The sequence below is a fragment of the Polypterus senegalus genome, chromosome 3 (assembly GCF_016835505.1).
Source record: "Polypterus senegalus isolate Bchr_013 chromosome 3, ASM1683550v1, whole genome shotgun sequence".
Classification (NCBI taxonomy): Eukaryota; Metazoa; Chordata; class Cladistia; order Polypteriformes; family Polypteridae; genus Polypterus; species Polypterus senegalus.
Window position 1 is genome coordinate 130704850 of NC_053156.1, and position 22289 is coordinate 130727138.

General features: G+C 39.9%; 1 protein-coding gene across 5 annotated transcripts in view; it reads right to left on the reverse strand.

The window, feature by feature from the left end:
* Positions 1–6973: 6973 nt before the first annotated feature.
* Positions 6974–22289, reverse strand: part of fynb (FYN proto-oncogene, Src family tyrosine kinase b) — a 241711-nt gene continuing 226395 nt past the window's right edge. For all 5 annotated transcript variants that reach the window (XM_039747944.1, XM_039747947.1, XM_039747943.1 and 2 more), the window contains one exon: positions 6974–8926. In XM_039747944.1, the coding sequence (XP_039603878.1) occupies positions 8718–8926 (209 nt within the window). In that variant the 3' untranslated portion in view covers positions 6974–8717. The remainder of the gene's footprint in view (positions 8927–22289) is intronic.

Sequence of the window (22289 nt, forward strand, 5' to 3'; positions counted from 1 at the left end):
GGTTATTCACTTCATCACGGTTTGTGTGCTCATGTACTCCTGCAGATTGTCTAGAAAGAGGAAACGTCTATCAGGATGTTCATATTACCATCAATCTGTTTGATGAACTTTAAGGGTGTCATTCATGAACTAGTGATCATCGCTCGGTCTGTATATCACAAAATCGATCAACCTATTTACCTGCATCAAGAGCTCAGTTGCCGTTTGTCTTTACCTCACCTCTATCCACGATTAGCTTTTCACTATTCCTTATTAAGTTACTGTGGCCTACTTATTTATTTGGGTCATTCTCTAGTTCTCTATAATATACATCTCTCTTGTCATTCAAATAGTGCCATTCATATCTATCTGTCAATCACTGATCATTCCTCATTATTATAGTACCTTTATCTATCCATCTAACTTTGTGACTTTACCTATTTATCTATCACTAATTATGCTATTATGATCACTCATTATCTATCTATATTATAGCACCCTTCATATCTATTTTATGATCACTGATCATTACTTATCTATTACAGGTCTTAATCTATCCATTTATCTAATCACTCCTCTGTCTTAAGAATCATTGATCATTCATTATCTGTCTATAATATGGCACTTTTCATATCTACTGCTATAATTAGTATAATCTATACTTCTATTTTAACTGATAACGGCTGACCCGCCTTTTAAGGCAACCGACTTTTAAGTTGACCACTTCTTAAGGCGATTGAATATGTAGATCAATTTGATATTTTATACAAACTCATTAATATGGTTATATTGCATTTGAGTGGTATTACTTTAATACTTGCAGTTTCTGTTATTTTTGTGATGAAATTTAAACTTTTTTTTTATATTGAGGTCGCCCTTGATATTTACTACGCGGTGAGGCATTTGTACTCCATCAACATTAATTATTTCCAGAGACATAATTTTGTCTATTTTTCCAGCGCATCACTCACAAAAGCAAGGGAACGATCAGGAGCACCAGAACTCTGCTCACATCATGTCGCTTCGTACCGCAAGCTGCAAGTAGTAAGTCTGTGATAAGCGGAATACTGCTATGCTTTTCACTCACGGGACGGAAGGACAATCCCAACCGCTTTTATATAGTAAGAAAGAAGAAGAAGATATCGCACAGTCTGGAGTAGAAAATCATCTTTTACCTGGAAAAACGAAACTACAAATCCCATCATGCATTGCAAAATGGACTGGGCGTGTTTGAAACTCCGCGCCTGCGGACGGAAGGACAATCCTGACCGCTTTTATATAGAAGGATTGTTTGAATTGCTCTGCTCCTGCACGCAGTGAAAAGCACTATAAAAGTAAGATTTATCTATCTGAAGATGTTCTTATCCAAAGGCTCTAACCACACCTGTAAGAAACTATATTTATACCACACCTAGTGCGCTGAAATGATTATTTAAGTGTTAGTTATCAAGGAATATGACACAATAAGTGAAGTCATGGATAAAATGAAACTCAACTTCTAAATTCAGCTCCGACTTCTTGACATCAGGAAATGACAAACAAAAGCACAACAGCCCAGGGTGGAGGTGTCATGGGTTGTCTAGCTTTAAAAAAAACTGAAGAACACGACAGTAGTGTGAATTGTGACTTTCCACAGCAGGAAGCAGATGACTTCCTCCAAACATAGGATAAAAAAAGAATAAAATCACAGTGCTTTGATTGACTTCAGGAGACATGTTTTTGCAGGTTCCTTTCCCCAACTAATATTCTAGAAAGTAATGCTGTGGAAGAGCAGTGAAACATAAAAGTTCACTCTTTTAGTTACTGGAGTAGAGGGGCATGCCAGTCCAGTGAGCTGTGAGATGCTAGTGGTGTTTAAGTGCAGATTCAAATGGCTGCATGGTTCAGGAACACGGACGTGTGAAATAAAAGTCAAGAACAGAAACTTCAATGGAGAGGCACGAGAAATGACATTCTACATTTGCCAGACATTTGAAATGACCAAAGCTGCCAAACATGAAATATGGGCCAAAAAACTAAAAGGCCAGGAGCTAACTGAAACCACACTTGAAAACTGATGGAGAGAACATTACAACACCCTAGACGAGAACAGGCCATCCAGTCTAACAAAGTTCACCAATCCTATCAACTTAATTCTTCTGGAATAATGTCATGTCGTGTTGTGAAGATCCTTTACAATCCTAAAGTCTACCACATTACTTGGTAGCTTATTCCGTGTGGCTGAGGTTCTCTGCATAAAGAAAAAAATCCTAATGTTTGTGCAAAATTTACCCGTGTTCTTGATGAACTCATTTTAAAATAACAGTCTCGATCCACTGTATTAATTCCCTTCATAATTTTAAACACTTCAATCATGTCACCTCTTAAACTTCTTTTGCTTAAACTGTAAAGGCTCAGCTCTTTTAATCTTTCCTCATAATTCAACCCCTGTAGACCTGGAATCAGCCTAGTCGCTCTTCTCTGGACCTTTTCTAGTGCTGCTGTGTCCTTTCTGTAGCCTGCAGACCAAAACTGCACACAGTACTCAAGATGAGGCCTCACCAGTGCATTATAAAGGTTGAGCAGAACCTCCTTGGACTTGTACTCCACACACCGTGCTATATAACCTAACATTCTGTTAGCCTTCTTAATGGCTTCTGAACACTGTCTGGATGTAGACAATGATGAGTCCACTACAACCTCCCATTGTGTATTCAAACCTAATATTTTTGCATCCTAGGTGTAACAACTTACATTTACGGATATTAAATTTCATCTGCCACAAATCTGCCCATGCCTGCATGCTATCCAAGTCCTTCCGCAATGATATAACAGATTCCAGATAATCTGTCAATTTACCTATCTTGGTATCATCTGCAACTTAACCAGCTTGTTACTTATATTCCTATCTAAATCATTTATATACAGTATACTAAAAATAGCAGAGGCCCTAGCACTGACCCCTGTGGAACACCACTCTTAACATCGGCCAGTTCTGATGAGGTTCCTCGCACCATCACCCTCTGCTTCCTGTGTCTGAGCCAATTCTGCACCCATCTAAAAACATCACCCTGAATTCCCACTTCTTTTAACTTGATGCCCAACCTTTCATGTGGCACCTTATCAAATGCTTTCTGAAAGTCCAGATAAATAATATCATAAGCTCCACTTTGATCATATCTTTTTGTTGCCTCCTCATAGAATTCCAGCATGTTAGTAAAACACGACCTCCCTTTTCTGAACCTATGCTGACTGTTCAGAATAACTCCTGTCCTTGATGTGTTGCTCAATCTTATCCTTAATAATTCCTTCTATTAGTCTCCCTGTGATGTACGTTAAGCTTACTGGCCTATAGTTGCTTGGATCTGCCCAGTCATCTCTTTTATATAACGGAATGATAAGTACCATTTTCCAGTCAAGAGTATTAATTGTATTGCAGTTCTATTGTAATGTGCACTATGATAAACAAGAATGATTAAAACACAGAACTTTGCTTCGTCTAACAGAACACACAAACCAGCTTACTTAATGGCCACCATACCTTTCAACACCATTTTCTCAGGTCTGCTCTCAATTTTTGAAACCTCATGGTGGGGGTTAAAAATAAATAAATAAATAAATAATCCCTGAAAAACACGCCATAAAAGTTACCAAGGACTTAGACATACAGACAGCACTTGAAACACTAACATCTGGTCAGGATTTGTGTCAGTGAAAAGATGTAGTAATCCATTACGTGTAATTCTATGTAAAACTATTTCCCCCTTTCGAATGCTATCCTGAGTGGAGAACATAATACAACTTTAAAATCATTATTCTTTTACTACAGGAAGACATTTACCCAACAATCCCCATCACCCATATGAAAACTGCTCCCATTTTTCAAAACTTGGCTACAACCCCTTTGCCAGCAATTATCACCACTGAACATTTCCTATAATTTTAATATCAGTCTTTTGCATCTCTGTTGAGAAATTTTAGCCCACTCCCCTTTGCCAAACTGCTTTAATTCAGATACATTGGTAGTTCAGCAGCTCAAGTCAAGTTCAAGTCAGGCACAGAACTAGGCCACTTCAAACTGGAGACTTGATTTTATGTTATGTCCTGCCTAATATCTCAATTACGCTTCAGCTTCAGGTCACACACAGGTGACCGGACACTACGTTGCCCTTAAAATATTCTTGGCCAACGTTGGATTTGTATTGTGGCAGCAGAGGAGTCATAGCTTGTCAACATCAGTCATATTAAGATCGTGAATATGCAGACGTGACTGGTGACCATAATTCACTAACCTTACATGATCATAAGCTAAGACTAGACTTCTCCTTAGAGGATTTCCATGTCTGACACACTGCACTTACCTTTGTGAAAGTACATGCCTGTAAATATAAATAACAAATAAATGGGTTAAAGGTTTATTCTTGTATACTTCACTGGTGAATGTCAAACATACACTGGAAACTAAGGGAATCTGTGGCTAATTTACTATGAAAACCAGATGTAATCGACATTCTCTAGGCAGGCCCAATAATTTGCTTGCATTTTATGAAAAATTCTCATTCATTCTGCAGGCACACATCCCAGAGTCCCATCTAGTAGATAAAAATGAAGAAGGAACTTGACAGAAGTGGAAAAAAAGAAACCCTAATATCTATTGTTTAATTTGTCCAATACATTCTTTCAATTGTGCTATTTTGCAGCACTGCTTAGTCACCTTCTGGGTGCAGGTTGTACAGTCTCCCTGTGTCCCTGGCACCTCAGTGCACCCTGATGTTGTCCAACCTACCTCCAGCTTCTCTTTGTACATGAAAATCTGTTTTTTCAAAAACTGGAGATGCTGATGGTTAGGTTTTCTTATGCTTGTAAGAGTAACACACACTGAAAATCCTGACATAAAAAGTGCATGCCCATTTTCCAAATTAAAGAAACACACATCTCCAAAAGAGGTCAGCATCACTTTGAGCTCATCTTGTGCTCAAACATGTTTTCAAGTTGTCTGCCATTGGCAGTATCTGGCTTCCACCATGGACACCATTCTATACATGTATCCTTTTCTCGTTCAGTGTTGAAGTGCATCCAGCAGGACCGGATGTGAGGTACATTAGAAAGTAACCATGGACACGGTACCAGTCCATCACAGGGCACACTCTTAGAAGTAACAATGCCAAAGGGCACCATAAGTAGTGCTGTGTGTCAGATGGACTTTAGGGAGAGCTTGCCCCCTAGTGCCTAACAGTGGAATTCTTTTTTTCTTCCTGAATGCAGTGGCTAGAATCTTAAGTAGGGAAAGAAAATCCGAGCACATTTCTCCAGTTCTGATGTCACTATACTGGTTACTTCTGTCATTTGGAATTAACTTTAAAATACGGCTTATGGTTTACAAAGCCTTAAATAATCTCGCTGCATCTTATATATGTGACTGACATCTTGTATTCCAAATTGCAAACTTAGATCCTCAAATGAGTGTCTGCTTAGAATTCCAAGAGCTAAACTTAAAAGAAGTGGTGAGATGGCCTTCTGCTGTTATGCACCTAAAATCTTGAATAGCTTACTGATAGAAATTTGCCAGGCTAATACAGAGGAGCACTTTAAAAAAAACTGCTGAAAACTCATTACTTTAACATGGCTTTCTCATAACTTTATCTTAGTTTAATCCTGATGCTCTATATATTCAATTAATTATCATTATTATTCATGGTGGCTCCAAAATCCGTACTAACCCTATTTCATCTACTGTTCTTTTTCCGGTTTTCTGTGGTGGTGACCTGCACCACCAGCACTGCATCAAAGGACCATGCTGTCCCTACATGGGTGGATTGAAGGCCAGAGGTCCACATGACCATCATCATGAAGTTCTTCCATGTGATGCCTGAATACAATGAGGACTAAATCATTTATGTTAGGTAGAATGCCTAATAGGGCCTGGGTGGTCTTGTGGCCTTGGAACCCCTGAAGATTTTTTGTTTTGTTTTCTCCAGCCGTCTGAAGTTTTTTTATTTATTTATTTTTTTTCTGTCCTCTTGGCCATCGGACTTTACTTTATTCTTTGTTACTTAGTTTTGCCAACTCTTCTTATATTTTTCTTTCTTCAGCTTGTAAAGTACTTTGAGCTACATCATTTGTATGAAAATGTGCTATATAAATAAATGTCGTCGTCGTCATTTAACGTTGCAAATTAGTAAATGCATTGTTTACCCTCATGACTATTACTTAATTTGTCCAAAACATTCTTCCATTTTGGGTTCAACATTGTGGATTAGCAGTATAGATTTTTGAATAGACATACAGTTTAAGCAACTTAACTGAGCATATTTATTTGTAGGGTTGGAAAAATTGCACTCTTTGTGCATCCAAAAATGCATTTAACTAGCATTCACATATTTTACATGAACGCAGTATCATCACATCAGTACCTAAAATGATTCTAAATGGTATGAGCGGAGTATTATTTAAATGTAAAATCAATAAATACTCTCATCTCATGGTGCAAATACAGGCCCAGGTTCCCATAACACATAAACTGGGTCAAGAAAACCTGAAAAGTGGAAAATTTGAAAATTACTGTTGGATGTTTTCATATAATTTATCAAAATGAACACTAAACTGACTCTTAAATGTAAATTGTACAAGCAGATTCTGTGGTTGTAGGTCAGAATATCAAAAATACCATAAACCTGTATAAAAGGAATGAAATTCTGCAGTGAAAACTAATGCACATCTATAAATGCCCTCTTACATATCAACACTTACTGAAGTGGCCTTCACTCAGAACATGTCTTGCAGTACAGCCAGAGTCGTTACTCTTTTTGTTTGCTTTTCCCTTAATCACTGTAACAACTATGACCCAAAGAAACAAAATGCTGTGTTTAACATAAAATTATGCATTTTGAAAGGATACTCGGTGAAACAAGATTATGCTCTTCTTTTCCATAGTTACACATTTGCATTCTAAAACAGACAAGAACAGGCCCATAATAGAATATTTAATGGATCAGATAAAACATGAACGCTGTAAAACTGTGCAAAATGTTTATTTCCTTTCCTTTCATTTATGTCAGTAACTTAATTAATAAAAGTGGTTTTTACAAAAGCAAAAAAAATTAACCGCCCATTTCCCTCATCCCTTAACAGACAAATGAAAAGTATGTTACAAGCATTGTTCTATAGTACTGTATAGTTACAACAAAACAGAACACCTCCATGCCAGTGATTTGTAACCTTCAGTTAAATGTTTACAAAAGCAACAGAATTGAAGGCTGACACACACGGTCAGCGGCATATCAAAGGGAAAGACAGCTGGGTTTTCAGAGGACACGGTGCTTACAGAAGCAGCTCACAGGATCCCGGGGGCCTCATGACTGCTGAGCACATGGAAAAGAGGAACGGCTATCACAAGATGACTGCCGGGGAACATTGCTGTTTAGACAATGTAGGTATGGGCCTGGCAACACATGGCTATGAGAAATGAAATAACTCAATTGTTAGTCTGCATACAAGTTGTATGTTATGAAAGTTTTTTAGTTAACCAAATTGTGTTTTGTTTTTCCCCCAATGAGTAATAATCTTCAGACATTCCAATTAAGATGATCGGTGAAGTGTCATCCAGAGTGCCTGTTAATTTGAGATGTCTAAAATCTGCATTCATACAGGTTTGGCTGTAAATGCAAAAAAAGGAATACGTGTGTGTGTGTGTATGTGTGTACACATTATGTTTAAAATAACATAACATTAGGTGTACAACTAAGAATGAAAAATGACACATAAAAAAATGACAGTGCAACAGAAATAATGACAATTTCATGCTTGGAACGAGCTGCTATAATAATTTTGCAGTTGCATAATTGCCACAGTTCAGGACATTCCCTCTACAGTGCACTTTTTATAAGCTCTTTGACTTTCACGAACACCGTTCACCTGATGGCGGTTCATAACTCTGTCTGTGTTGGTTTCATATCTCATCTTGGCTAGCCGCAATAAAAACAGGGCCTCTCATCAGCCTCTGAACCTTGGCAAAAGAAAAAAACATAAAACATAAAAAGTTAAATTTACTAGTGAACTTGTAGATAGTTTATTAACGGGCAATTGATGAACTATGTGCTGACATATGTACACTGATGTTGTTTCCTTTGTAGATATTCTTTATACATATATTTGCACCATAGATAACTTTAAAGCCCTCACATTCTAATTTGTTGTTTTAGTGATATGCTTCTCTGGTCAGCAGATCTTTTTTCTTTATTTATAAGACTTTAAATTGGAACAAAAATGCAGGGAATTGCAAAAACTACTGCACCTTTTTAACAATGAATAAAATAAGAAAACTGCTAACAATAAACAATTACTTTGAGTTTTTTTTTTTTAATTTCAAGAGCTGAGACCTGAAAAGTAACATTACCAGCTTTTTATAAATTTAATAAAAAAAAAAATTAAGAGATGTAAAACATGGTATAATTAAACAAGCAATTAATATTTACACTGAATACAGGCATTTATTTACTCATTACAGTACATCCCCACCCTGCTAAAGTGAAATCCTAAAACACCGCTTGCTTGATCATACAGTTCTCCAATTCTCATTCAAGTAGAATTTTTCAGGCCTTTTAGGGTAATGGTGATGGTTTGGAAACACCTGGAAGCTGTACACATTTTCGGATGATTCTGAAGTCAAGTGCTTGCCCTTTTAAGGCAATCAGTCATGGCACTGGAAGCTAAGAGAGATTCATCTCAAACCTGCAGTCTTCGAGCACAACAGTCGGCTATCATAGGTTGTCTCCTGGCTGGTACTGGGGCTCTGTAGCAGTAAAGTAGTCTTCCAGGAAGGCCTGCAGATATTCAAAGGTTGGTCGCTCCTCTGGGTCCTTTTTCCAGCACTGAACCATGAGCTCATGAAGAGAACTAGGACAGTCCTGAGGGCAAGGCATCCGGTAGCCCCGCTCAACCTGTTCCAGCACCTCACGGTTATTCATTCCTGCAAGGTGAAAGTAAACGTTAACGATTACAGATATCAAACAGAGGAGCTAAAAGAGAGCCATCATTTTTTTGACCAGTCAGCTTTCAGTTTTATTTCTTTATTTTTAACACCGATAATTAAAGCATTGTTGCCACCAACAAACCTGCAATAAGTGGTTTGACACCGCCATTGCTGCTTGATATAGATCAGGGGCCAAGTTCTCACAGAGCAAATATTCTTTAGGCCAGACACACTCTCATTTACTTCTAGTCTTCGCCAATCACCTGCTCATTTACAGTGCACAAATGGTAAGCCAGTTCAAGCCGGATACATTTACAGTATATCCGTGGAGATTAAGGAATAATCAAGCATATTTCATACTGAATTCATTCTGGTGTTTTTATCACTCCAGACAAACAAGTTCAGTCATTTAAATTTGTATTTTTTTTCCTCAGGAAAATCTTCCATTGTGGCTGTAACATTAAACATTCAGGTTGCAAGTTAGCTAGCAAAAATATTTAAATCAAAACGTCTTGAGAGACAGATTGACAGCTGAGACACGTCACTTTAATAATGAATTTATTGAAAACAATGTTTTCATAATTCTGTCGTTTTAAAATGATGCTCAGCCAACCTTTGTGATGTGCAATGTAACCATCACTATCATAAAAAGAGTACAATGCGAGACACCATGATGTTCAGAAACATGGCACATTCAGTTAACACTTTTCCACAACAGTCTGAAGTCCGGCATAGGAATATCGAGGACTTGAAAAGCAAGCTATGAATGCAGCATTACAATACTCATCTGTTCACTAACTCAAGTTCTGTCATTTACGCTACATGGATTGTGGCTGAACACAGTAAAGCCTGCACTGCTCTGGAGCTACAAACAGAACGATGAGCATTTTAACAGAGCTTGCTAGTGACACATTGATGGAAAATGTTCATGTTACTGAAGCAATAAAACCAGTCAGGCTGACAACTGCAGCAAGTCTTGGCAGAAAGTACGCAAAGTTGGGCAATAAATGCTGAGGGCCCTTTTTTGTTCTAAACCACACTTTCATGCCATTTGCACCCCTTGTGGAGCCCTTCCCTATAATCAAAGTGGCAAAAAGGGAGTGACCATTTATCTCAAACTCTGAAATAGAAGCAAACAACATGGAGTGAATTATTTCATCATAAATTGTCTCTGGTGCTTTGAGTGCCTTGTTAACATTGATTCAACAACTTTTACTTTTAAACTCTGTGCATGTGTCTTGATTTTATGAATGCCCATCTTTTATAGATTCTGAATAACGTTTAAAAGAACTGAAAAAAAAAATGTTGGGGGTAGAGAAAACTTGCACATTGGCAACATTGTGATATTCTCTTGAACTGTTCTTGAACTTGAACTTATTTTGGAGCATTTAATTAATTTATGATGAAACAGCAAAAAAGGGTCACCATAAATAGCCTTCTTAGTTTAGATCTCCGAGTGTATAGAAAGTATACAGTAATGAAAAAAACACTAGCATTTCTCGGGGCAAAAAAAAAAAATAAAAATAATATTATTAGCTCAATGCAGCTTCAGCTGGGTGTAACATAACACTCAGAATATTACTGGAGACCAGTATCAACATCAGAATTCAAAGGATTTACAAAACGTATCAAAACTGTTAAAGTCCAAAAGTTCAAGCAAAGTGAAAGTCAAAACAATTGAAGTTGAAGCAAGACTCTCTCCCAAGGTTTTTTTTTATTAACTCAAGACAAGTCTTCCAGTTTTAAAAGTTCAAATGTTATAAGGTTTTGTCATGCAAGTGTCACAGAATTGCACAGAAAACACAGGAGATTGCAGAGGCAGGAACTTTATTCAAACACGTCAAACAAAAATGTCTCTTTCAGAAATAAAACAAGCTCAGTATGCAGTTAGTTCTCGATTAAAGCGTGGAAAGCATATCACACGACAGAGTAGCCGCAAATAAGCCCAGCAAGGAAAGGAGCAACGTGAAAATAGTCTTGTCACCGTTTTTAGTAGGGGTTTTCCCCGAGGAGCGTCCATATCCTCTAGATGTGCAATCAGCCCCCCAGCTCACAGTGTACACTGCAATCTTTTAAATTATGGCTGCTGTGATGTCAGGGGTCACACGGTGTGTGTTACATGCCTAGCAAAAATGTAGCAACCAAAATCCGCTAAACGCAATCGGATGACATTTCTAGTATAATAACAATATGATGAATCAATTAAAAATAAAAATGAATAGCACACACAAAAAGGCACTAATAAATAATACTAATGTGGTCCTGCTAGTAGCACAACTGTTAGTGCTTCACAGAACCTCAAGACCAGTTTTGACCTGTCGGACACGTCATCCTTAGTGAGCAGATTTGTTTTCCACCCATATTCCAGAGACGTGTAATTAGGCCGACGGATGACTCTAAACTGGGGGAGTTACGAGTGTAGATTGAAATTATTTTCAATCCCTCTTTTTAATTTTTTATACTATTTTCACCGGACATTTCATTTTAAGTTTAGTACACAAATGCTCCTGTTATTATCAATACCATACTCTGAGTACTACTAGGACACACCTTCCCATTTGTGTTCAACAACTTGTTCTGTGAAGGCAGCTAACACGCATCATGCTTATCGGAATACATACAGTCAGCTCTGTAAGTATTTGACCATGGACACAATTTTCATAATTTTGACTCTGTGCACCATCACAACGGTTTTGAAACAAAGCTATCAAGATGTGATTGAAGTACAGACTTTCAACTTTAATTCAAGGGGTTTAACAAAAATATTCTAAGAGCTGTTTACAAAAGACAGATATTTTTATACATGGTCCCCTGTAGGAGGAGAATGGGCATCCCAACTGGATTACCCAGACGGGATGTCAGTGCGATGACACAAGCAAACTGGCCAGAGGGACAAGGAAGTTGGTCACAAATGGGAATGTCTTTTCTAGGAGTACTCTGAGCATGGTATTGATAGTAAGAGGAACATTTGTATACTAAATTTTTCATATGTAATTCATTAAACTGACATACTATTTTAAACAATTCATTGACAAACAGAATAAATTAATCAATTAATCCATTCATTCTTTCATTTATCCAGCTTAACAGATATACTAAATGTTGTCTGAATGGAGTTTGCAAAGAGTAGAAGCACCACTGCCACTAAAACAAATGCCTTAATATTAAATTAAATAGTTCATCATAAAAAATGACCAGACAAGTATTGTATAATATTGTAGTTAACCTTTATTACCTCCTCCAAGTGTCACACTTCATTGCTTGTGACTTTAACCCACTTTAACTTAAACAGAGGGCAAGCGTGGCTTCAAAAATTTTAGCTATGGCTGGAACAGAAGTCCTCAACTTAAAAAAGCCAGATATACACTGTTAATATCATCTTCCTTTTTACCGTGCCTCTCTTTTAATGCAGCCTTAGCATTTACATTTACTTATTTGTCCGACACATTTATCCAAAGTGACTTACAACATTTTAGATACAATTGGTTATATTTCTTTTCCAATTGGGGGCACGGGTGGAGTGACTTGCTCAGGATCACACAGTGTCAGTGGCAGGATTTGAACCCACAACCTCAGCGTTTGAAGTCCACAATCTCAACCACTACACCGTAATGCCTGCCTAAAAACTAAACTTTGCACCTTATCTGACAAAATGATCAATCACAGGCCAAGTGACAATCCAGAGACTGCACTCCAAGGTACCATCTAAACACCAGTTAAAGATTTGGCTCACACAAAGCTGTAACTCAACAACTAGCAGCCTTAATAGACTATATTATATATATCTCAATAAATATATATATATATATATATATATAATATAATAATATATATATACTTCCGATGGGGGCTCACCACCTATGGGAGGGGCAAAGGAGGTTGGGTGCAGTGTGAGTTGGGTGTTGGCCGAAGGCGGGAACCTTGGCGGTCTGATCCTCGGCTACAGAAACTGGCTCTTGGGACGTGGAATGTCACCTCTCTGAAGGTAAGGAGCCTGAGCTAGTGCGCGAGGATCGAGAGGTTCGGCTAGATATAGTCGGACTCACCTCGGCGCACAGCTTGGACTCTGGAACCAATCTCCTTGAGAGGGGCTGGACTCTCTACCACTCTGGAGTTGCCCCGGTGAGGCGCCGAGCAGGTGTGGGCATACTTATTGCCCCCCGACTTGGAGCCTGTGCATTGGGGTTTACCCCGGTGGACGAGAGGGTGGCCTCCCTCCGCCTTCGGGTGGGGGGAAGGGTCCTGACTGTTTGTGCGTATGCGCCGAACAGCAGTTTGGAGTATCCACCCTTTTTGGAGTCTCTGGAGGGTTGCTAGAGGGCATACCTTCTGGGGATTCCCTCGTTTTGCTGGGAGACTTCAATGCTCACGTGGGCAATGACAGTGAGACCTGGAAGGGCGTGATTGGGAGGAATGGCCCCCCCGATCTGAACCCAAGCGGTGTTTTGTTATTGGACTTCTGTGCTCGTCATGGATTGTCCATAACGAACACCATGTTCAAGCATAAGGGTGTTCATATGTGCACTTGGCACCAGGACACCCTAGGCCTCAGGTCGATGATCGACTTTGTGGTCGTGTCGTCGGACTTGCGGCCATATGTCTTGGACACGGGTGAAGAGAGGGGCGGAGCTGTCAACTGATCACCACCTGGTGGTGAGTTGGCTTCGATGGTGGGGGAAGATGCCGGTCAGACCTGGTAGGCCCAAGCGTGTTGTGAGGGTCTGCTGGGAGCGGCTGGCAGAGTCCCCTGTCAGAAGTAGCTTCAACTCCCACCTCCGGCAGAACTTCAACCACGTCCCGAGGGAGGTGGGGGACATTGAGTCAGAATGGGCCATGTTCCGTGCCTCTATTGTTGAGGCGGCTGACCGGAGCTGTGGCCGCAAGGTGGTCGGTGCCTGTCGTGGCGGCAATCCCCGAACCCGTTGGTGGACACCGGCGGTGAGGGATGCCGTCAAGCTGAAGAAGGAGTCCTATAGGACTTTTTGTCCTGTGGGTCTCTGGAGGCAGCTGATAGGTACCGGCAGGCCAAGCGGAACGGCTTGGTTGTTGCTGAGGCAAAACTTCGGGCATGGGAGGAGTTTGGAGAGGCCATGGAGAAACTTTGGACGGCTTGAGGAGATTCTGGTCCACCGTCCGGCGTCTCAGGAGGGAAGCAGTGCAGTGTCAACACCGTATATGGTGGGGATGGTGCCTGACCTCGACTCGGGACGTTAGGGTCGGTGGGGGAGTACTTGAAGACCTCCTCAATCCCACTAACATGCCTTCCAATGAGGAAGCAGAGCCTGGGGACTCTGAGGTGGGCTCTCCCATCTCTGGGACTGAAGTCACCGAGGTGGTCAAAAAACTCCTTGGTGGCAGGGCCCCGGGGTGGATGAGATCGCCGAGTTCCTTAAGGCTCTGGATGTTGTAGGACTGTCTTGGTTGACACGTCTCTGCAACATCGCATGGACATCGGGACAGTGCCTCTGGATTGGCAGACCGGGTGGTGGTCCCCTCTTTAAAAAGGGGGACCGGAGGGTGTGTTCCAACTATAGAGGGATCACACTCCTCAGCCTCCCTGGAAAAGTCTATTCGGGGTTCTGGAGAGGAGGGTCCGTCGGATAGTCAACCTCGGATTCAGGAGGAACAGTGTGGTTTTGTCCTGGTCGGAACAGTGGACCAGCTCTTCACCCTTAGCAGAGTCCTGGAGGGTGCATGGGAGTTTGCCCACCGGTCTACATGTGTTTTGTGGACTTGGAAAAGGCATTCGACCGTGTCCCTCGGGAATCCTGTGGGGGTGCTCGGGAGTATGGGGTACGGACCCCTGATAAGAGCTGTTGGTCCTGTACAACCGGTGTCAGAGCTTGGTCCGCATTGCCGGCAGTAAGTCGAGCCCGTTTCCAGTGAGAGTTGGACTCCGCCAGGGCTGCCCTTTGTCACCGATTCTGTTCATAACTTTTATGGACAGAATTTCTAGGCGCAGCCAGGGTGTTGAAGGGGTCCGTTTGGTGGACTCAGGATTGGGTCACTGCTTTTGCAGATGATGTTGTCCTGTTTGCTTCATCAGGCCGTGATCTTCAGCTCTCTCTGGATGGTTCGCAGCTGAGTGTGAAGCGGCTGGGATGAGAATCAGCACCTCCAAATCCGAGACATGGTCCTCAGCCGGAAAAGGGTGGAGTGCCCTCTCAGGGTTGGGGGAGAGATCCTACCCCAAGTGGAGGAGTTCAAGTATCTCGGGGTCTTGTTCACGAGTGAGGGAAGAATGGAGCGTGAGATCGACAGGCGGATCGGTGCGGTGTCCGCAGTGATGCGGGCTCTGCATCGGTCTGTCATGGTGAAAAAGGAGCCGAGCCGTAAGGCAAAGCTCTCAATTTACCAGTCGATCTACGTCCTACCCTCACCTATGGTCATGAGCTATGGGTAGTGACCGAAAGCAGGAGATCGCGAATACAAGCAGCTGAAATTAGTTTCCTCCACAGGGTGTCTGGGCTTTCCCTTAAAGATAGGGTGAGAAGCTCAGTCATCCGGGAGGGGCTCAGAGTAGAGCCGCTGCTCCTCCGCATCGAGAGGAGTCAGATGAGGTGGCTCGGGCATCTGATCAGGATGCCTCCTGGACGCCTCCCTGGTGAGGTGTTCCAGGCATGTCCAACCGGGAGGAGGGTCCGGGGAAGGCCCAGGACACTCTGGAGGGACTATGTGTCCCGGGTGGCCTGGGACTGCTTTGGGATTCTCCCAGAAGAGCTAGAAGAAGTGGCCGGGGAGAGGGAAGTCTGGGCCTCTCTGCTCAAGCTGCTGTCCCCGCGACCCGACCTCGGATAAGCAGAAGAGGATGGATAGACAATATGAAGCAAATAGCTTCAAAGTGCTTTACGAGAAGGCTGGAAGCTGCTATCTCAACTCCAGGAGCTCAGGTTCGATTTCCGGATTAGTCAAGCTCTGGCTGTTTTTGACTTTATGCTAAATAAGTGAAACTCAGTAGATAAAGAGATGGACAGGTAGAGGTGTCTGGCCTGATCCAGATTATGATTAATGGAAAGCAACTGAAGAAGGCAGACATCTTTAGAATGTGGTGGAAGGCGGCATTAGTGATGGAAGGAAACCCATTTGCACAGTGGATTTTGTTAAAATAAAAAAATAATAATTTTGAGATGCTATTCATAATGTGCACAGAGTAATAGGAAGGTGAATTCAAGCACAAGAGGTTGTTATAATGAGTGCACACACATTAACATTCTCAAACCCTGCTTGATCCCAGTCAGGGTTGCAGGGGGACCACAGCATCGGCACCAAAGTAGGAAACAAAAACCGATCCAAGATCAAGTATGACTGGTCCCTTAGATAAACTAAGTTAACATCCAAAAAAAAAATGTAAAGCTCTAATGCCACATGTCTTTTTTCAGGAAAAAAGGCAAGGTGTAGACAATTTGTAGACACTGCTGTCACTGTAATCACAATGATTCAGTCCCAAGAAAAAATACGGCAGTTAATTATACAGTCGACATTCACAAAAAGGAAAACAAATATTTAAGAAATCACACCCTGCCACAATAAGAGAAAAGTTACCATCTAATGTTATATCATATTTAAAAAATAAATAAAAAAGTATGTTTAATTCCTAACTTTAACCACTGTGATATATGGCCGACCTTTCATCCCAGCCAGTACCCCCACGCCGCCAGGTGGAGCCCTCCCTGCAGCATGGAGGTGCCCCGAATGCCAGCAGGGAATTATGGACATTGGAGTTTTCCTCTATAGCCCTGCTGGATACCACTCGGGCTGCTAAAAGGCGCTGCAGGGAGGAACAGCGACTATTTGCCCTACACCCCGGAAGTACGTCCGAGTCACATGGACAAGAGGAATGACGTGCTTCCGGGTTGAAGAAAAAGGAGTTTTTATCTGACCCGGAAGTGTTCCTAGTCACATGGACAGAGAGCGAAACACTTCCGGGTCAAGGACTATAAAGAATTGTGGGTAATCCGCAGACGACGAGTTGAGCTGGGTGGAAGGGTGGCAACGCGTCTGGGAGTGGTGGATTGTTTGAGTATTATAGTGATTTATGAGTATTGTGGAGAGGAGGGTGCTTTGTGCACTGTGTATTAATAAAAAGTCATTATTTTGGACTTTTATCTGGTGTCTGGCATATTGTCCAAGGGTTCAAGAGGACGATAGCGCCCTCTATCTGTCACACCACATAATGTAACAATACCACCTGGGACACCGGAGGTAATGAGGTAGTGCACTACACCCCAATTCTTTGGAAGCTTACCTTGAAGATTAAAGGCTAATATACTGTAAGCTTTATATTCTCTATAGCATATGCCTGGCTAACAGATTTGAAAGCCATCTGAAATTTTGTTATATGATAACTGCCATCAACTATCTTCTGCTCACATCTTAATAATTAAATATTGAAATCAGGGTGGCAAGTACCTTTACCACCTGTTTGACAGTACATAAAACACAACATTCTTTCCTAAACACTGGATAATGACTGAATTCTGCAAGTTCTATCTTGCAGAACATGTGGCATTAGGCAGTTTTGACTTGATACTCCACCACAATGTTTACTGCATGTTTCACCAAACTAAGTATTGTCTACTGTATGTAAGCACTCTGAGGTGAAGATGTCTACTCTGCTGCAATGACTTATTCATAAAGAACGTCTGGAGATGAGCGCTGAGCGCTACACATACTCTTAAATCTGTAGACAGCTGTTTGGTTGCAGCCTGGATTAATGAAAAACCCACAGGGCTACAGTGGGTCTCAATTAAAATGGTTACTACAGAGCACCATTGTTGTTAAGGGCTAATGTTTAATAACCCAAGGATTTAACCAATGTCCAATATGATTTTCTTTTCTGAAATATTCTTATTTATTGTCTAAACAACTTGTACATGGTGTTCATCTTTTATTTTGGTCAAAAGGGATATGATAAAAGAACTGATACAGTTAATTCTCCCTTAATAGATTCTGGATTTGTACAGGCCTATTCTTTCATTTTCTGAAAGCCAACAAAAAAACTAAAAATTAAGGGAGATAAGATGATGAATGGCAGTATAGCTAAAGCTGTTACAGGTGGTTGCCCCAAACCCGTACTCCCCCTAAAAAGAAATGTAAAAAGAACGCAAACAATAACAGAATGAGATCCTCCTTTTTATGAAGAAACATGCCTTGTCTTGGGAGACGCAAATTACATATGAGGGATGGCAGGCTGATCCAGGCTCTCTCAGTTTTGAATTGAATGACCTTTAAACAAAACCTCTTAACTCAATTCCACTTTAAGCATGTATTAATAAAGTATCTATCTATCTATCTAGTTCTTATGGTGGGATTGATGAATGCTCTTAATGTAGAGAGGAACAATTTTAATTTTGTCCCTATGATAGAAACATTAAAGAGACGGTTTCTGTGGGCCACTATTCATACACCATTTATTCCTGAGACTCTATTGAACATTATTTATGAAATATTTTAGTATGTGTTTATTGGTTAGACAGAACTATAGTACATATATTTCAAAATATTGTTAGTAAGAATAAGTTTAACAATGATTAATAATGCATTTTAGGGTGTTCTATTACACGATTATAACTTTGGTGATGGAATGGAGGGGAGAATGGGTGCCTTAAATAAGATTTTATTCATAGACTCAGTGTGCCAATGCCATGCCCTTGTAGCTTTAATCTCATCCAAGTTTAACTTTAATAAATATACAGGTTTTAACTTAGGTATTGAGATAAAATGCAGTACACCTACAACTAATTATAATTAAGAAGGGACTTCTATTATAAAAGAAGAGCTAGATGTATGAAATGTAGCGATCCTAAACCAGCACCTCTTTGTGAGTGGAATCATCTTCTATGAAGAAGAAACTATAATGCATTTTCTCATTTTGTATGGTCTTTGACTGAATCACACATGCTAAGTTTGATCACTGTAGATGACTTGGTTAGGCCACAGACAATACAGAATGTGTTCCATATGGGGCGAGTTGTTACTTTGACTCGTTTCTGTCCTTTGCCTGTACATGCGTTCCGTCTCAGTGTTTCCAGTGCTTGATTATATACTTGTTTTATCAACTGGACAGCCTTGGGGCAAATGTGTAAATTCTTTGCATATATATTTCATATATATCATGCTATTTTTCCATAATCATTAAGTGAAGTAAACAAATTCAGTCATGTATTATAATTCCCACATATTGAAGGTTGTACTTCGGTTGCCAGATTACCATCCTTTCCTTTTCTTCCCATTTGCCCTCATCACAAATTGTGACAAAGAAAACATTTTTGTTAAAAAACCTAGCTGTAACCTTAGAATGAGTCTTCAAAATTAAAAAAAAAAAAACCAAACAAACAAATATTAACTTACACAGTGGTAATTAGGAATTTAAAAATGTACTTATAAAATGTCACAATATCAGGGGCGGATTAATAAATAGGCCAACCTAGGCTTCAGCCTTGGGTCCCTGACTAACTGAAGGGTCCAAGTTGGGTAGAAAAAAAGTAATTGGACTCATTTCTTACTATTGTTGCTTTAAGAGTATACCTTACATTAACTGCTGGGATGGACTGATCTTTTGGACAAACAGACAAACCCCACCAGTCACTCTGTGTTGTATGCTGTCATGTCACAAGCTGTAAAGGGCATTAAAATGAAGCAACAAAGAAAGAGAAACACAACGCTGCATCCTCCATGTGCCTGTCTAATCACATGATCACACTAACTCTCTGCCTGATGCAGACAACTCAGCCAGAGATGCTATTTGAGACAGCACCAGCCAAGAAGCCAAAGCATTAGTCTAAATGCTGATTTGTGGGTGGAATGAACTCCTTGGACCATATTAGTAATTAACAATTATGGATGCTCAAACCAGGTTTTTTTTTTACCTATTACTAATTTCATGTTACTTGTCCATGCTGACACTGATTTTTTTTTCCTTTATCCCTTTAGAAAAGTTTTTACACTACGTTCCTGCATAACCAAACGCATAGAATCTTTATGTCCTATATTATGAGAGTATATTTTTACAATTAAACTATAGACCATGGGTGTTTCTGTAAGCTTAAATGACATATTATGGCATAAAAGAAAATGAAATGCTTCTCATAAATTACAAGTTGTCATATTGTTTATTTTTTTTCTGTAATGTGCTTATCTGAAACAAAGCTTAATTTAAATAAGGTAGGTTTCACCATTTCTCTAACAAAAAAACAAAATATGTACACACACACGCACACTCTCCTGCAATCAATTAATTGATATTGGAAATTAAACACAGCTTAAATGTAAAAACACATGTACAGCTTTTACTAATATTTAATCAGGAATCGTACTACAGCTTTTTGCTGTTAAAATATAAATTTACAGTATTTATATAAAGTATATACAATTTAATTATGTTATACTTGTTTCTTACCAAAAACTTATGCTGTATGACACATAGCAACAAATAATAAACACGGTACAAATCTTTAAAAAAGCTGCAAATGCATTAAGTGTTCATACATTTTTTTATGAAAAAATTCTATGTATCTAAAATAAAATGGTATGATATCATTCAAGTACCTTTTCTTGTCATCTAATTGTCTAATAGCACAGGACGATTCTTCCGATTTCTTTTTTTTTAGCTTATTACTCTACTTTTTTAATGTAAAGACTAAGTCATTTCTCGTGAAACAATCCTCCACTTCTACTCTTTGTGCACATAGTAGGACGTTCGTGGCAAAAAAAAAAAAAATAATAAATAAATAAAAAATTATGATTTAGATCGGCAGCCAATCGAACAAAGCATACCTATCAAAAATGATTAAATAATCATTATCTGCCTAGGGGTAAAATAATGACCCTCCTTGGTCTGGTGTTGGAATTCACTGCTGTGTCCAAACCTGTACCTAAGGTGACCAGGTTACTATTGCACCATGAACACAACTACATACAGTTTCCAGCCATCTGAGAATGCAGCAATTATGTAAGTTTGAGATAATTATTCAATGTGCATATACAACACAAACAAAAGTTTCATATGTACCACTTCACACCAGTGATCATTTCATTTCAAACTGTAAGAGTTATTATTATGCATTTCCAAAAAAGGGTTAAAAGGAAATCTATCATTCTGTTTTGTTTCACATCTCATAGTGACATCCTCAATGCTCAACCACTTTAACACAATCTAAGCTTTGTCAATATACCAGTTACAGGTCCCAGTTTTAAGCTCACAGTCTAAGTACTTTCATTTTTTAATTGCACACATAAGATGGTCCTTGGTCGATGGCTCTGCAGTCTATCTAATGTTCTGATTCATTGAATGCCTCACCAATTCAATGGGATTTAGATCTGGAGACCTACAGAAACAAAGTGTTTTTTCACACCTCTTTACCTTAGCGCCTCCCACACCTAGTTTGCTTAGGGATTAAGGATTAGCTAGGAAACGGGGACCACTCACTGCGTTATTCAAGAAGTAAAAGACCTTGTTCACACTGGCACAGACAATGGACGTTGAAATGCAAATCCAGCAGTGTTAGATTTGAATATTAGCACTTCTGACATAAATGACTTTTGTAAAATAAATTTGTGAAATCAAAAGTGAAATTAACAGGTGCCTGTTAGATTCAAGTGGCCCGCTGTGATCTGACTTTAGAATATAAAAAACTCATTTAATGCAGAAGGCCGGTAAAGTGATGGTAAGAAGCTTAAACTGCCCAGTTATTTGCTCCCAGTTCGTATCAATTTGGAGAAGCTGCTTGTCACTGTGAAAATGAGAAAGTGACAATACGGCCGAGTAGAGACTTCAATTCTCAGCTACCAGCAGGAGTGTTCCTTCTGCTTTGGTTTCCCCAAGTTTTTTCTGTAGACATGCATACTAAGTAAAGGTGCCTTGAATATACCATTTTGGCGCTTCTGTCCTTTCAAACGTCATTGCTACACATTACACATTAACCAAATACTTGCCCCTGCTCTACAATATCACATACTGATCTGAACACACTATGATCTCCAGACACTAAGTACTCTTGAAATATCACTGGCTGCTAGATAGGAACAAGACCCTTTAAGTGGCTTGGTGGTGAGACATATCCTCACTTGGATCAATTGTTTACGAGGATGGGAAAACAAGTGGAGAATGTGTCACATTCGCAATCAATGTAAGCACTGTGCGACTTCAATCAGCACAGGAGAGAATGGATCATGGTTAAATAGGGACAGCATGAAGCAAGGTCAGTGAATGGGACGTGCAGCCGAAGAGACAGCCAGAGGGTTCCAAGGCTAAGGTGGTAAATTAGTTGGAACAATGACACACCAATCACCGAGATCAACTTTCTAGCAAGCATAACTGTCTTTATGAACGTTGAAATGATGTTTGATTATATTGTGTTTT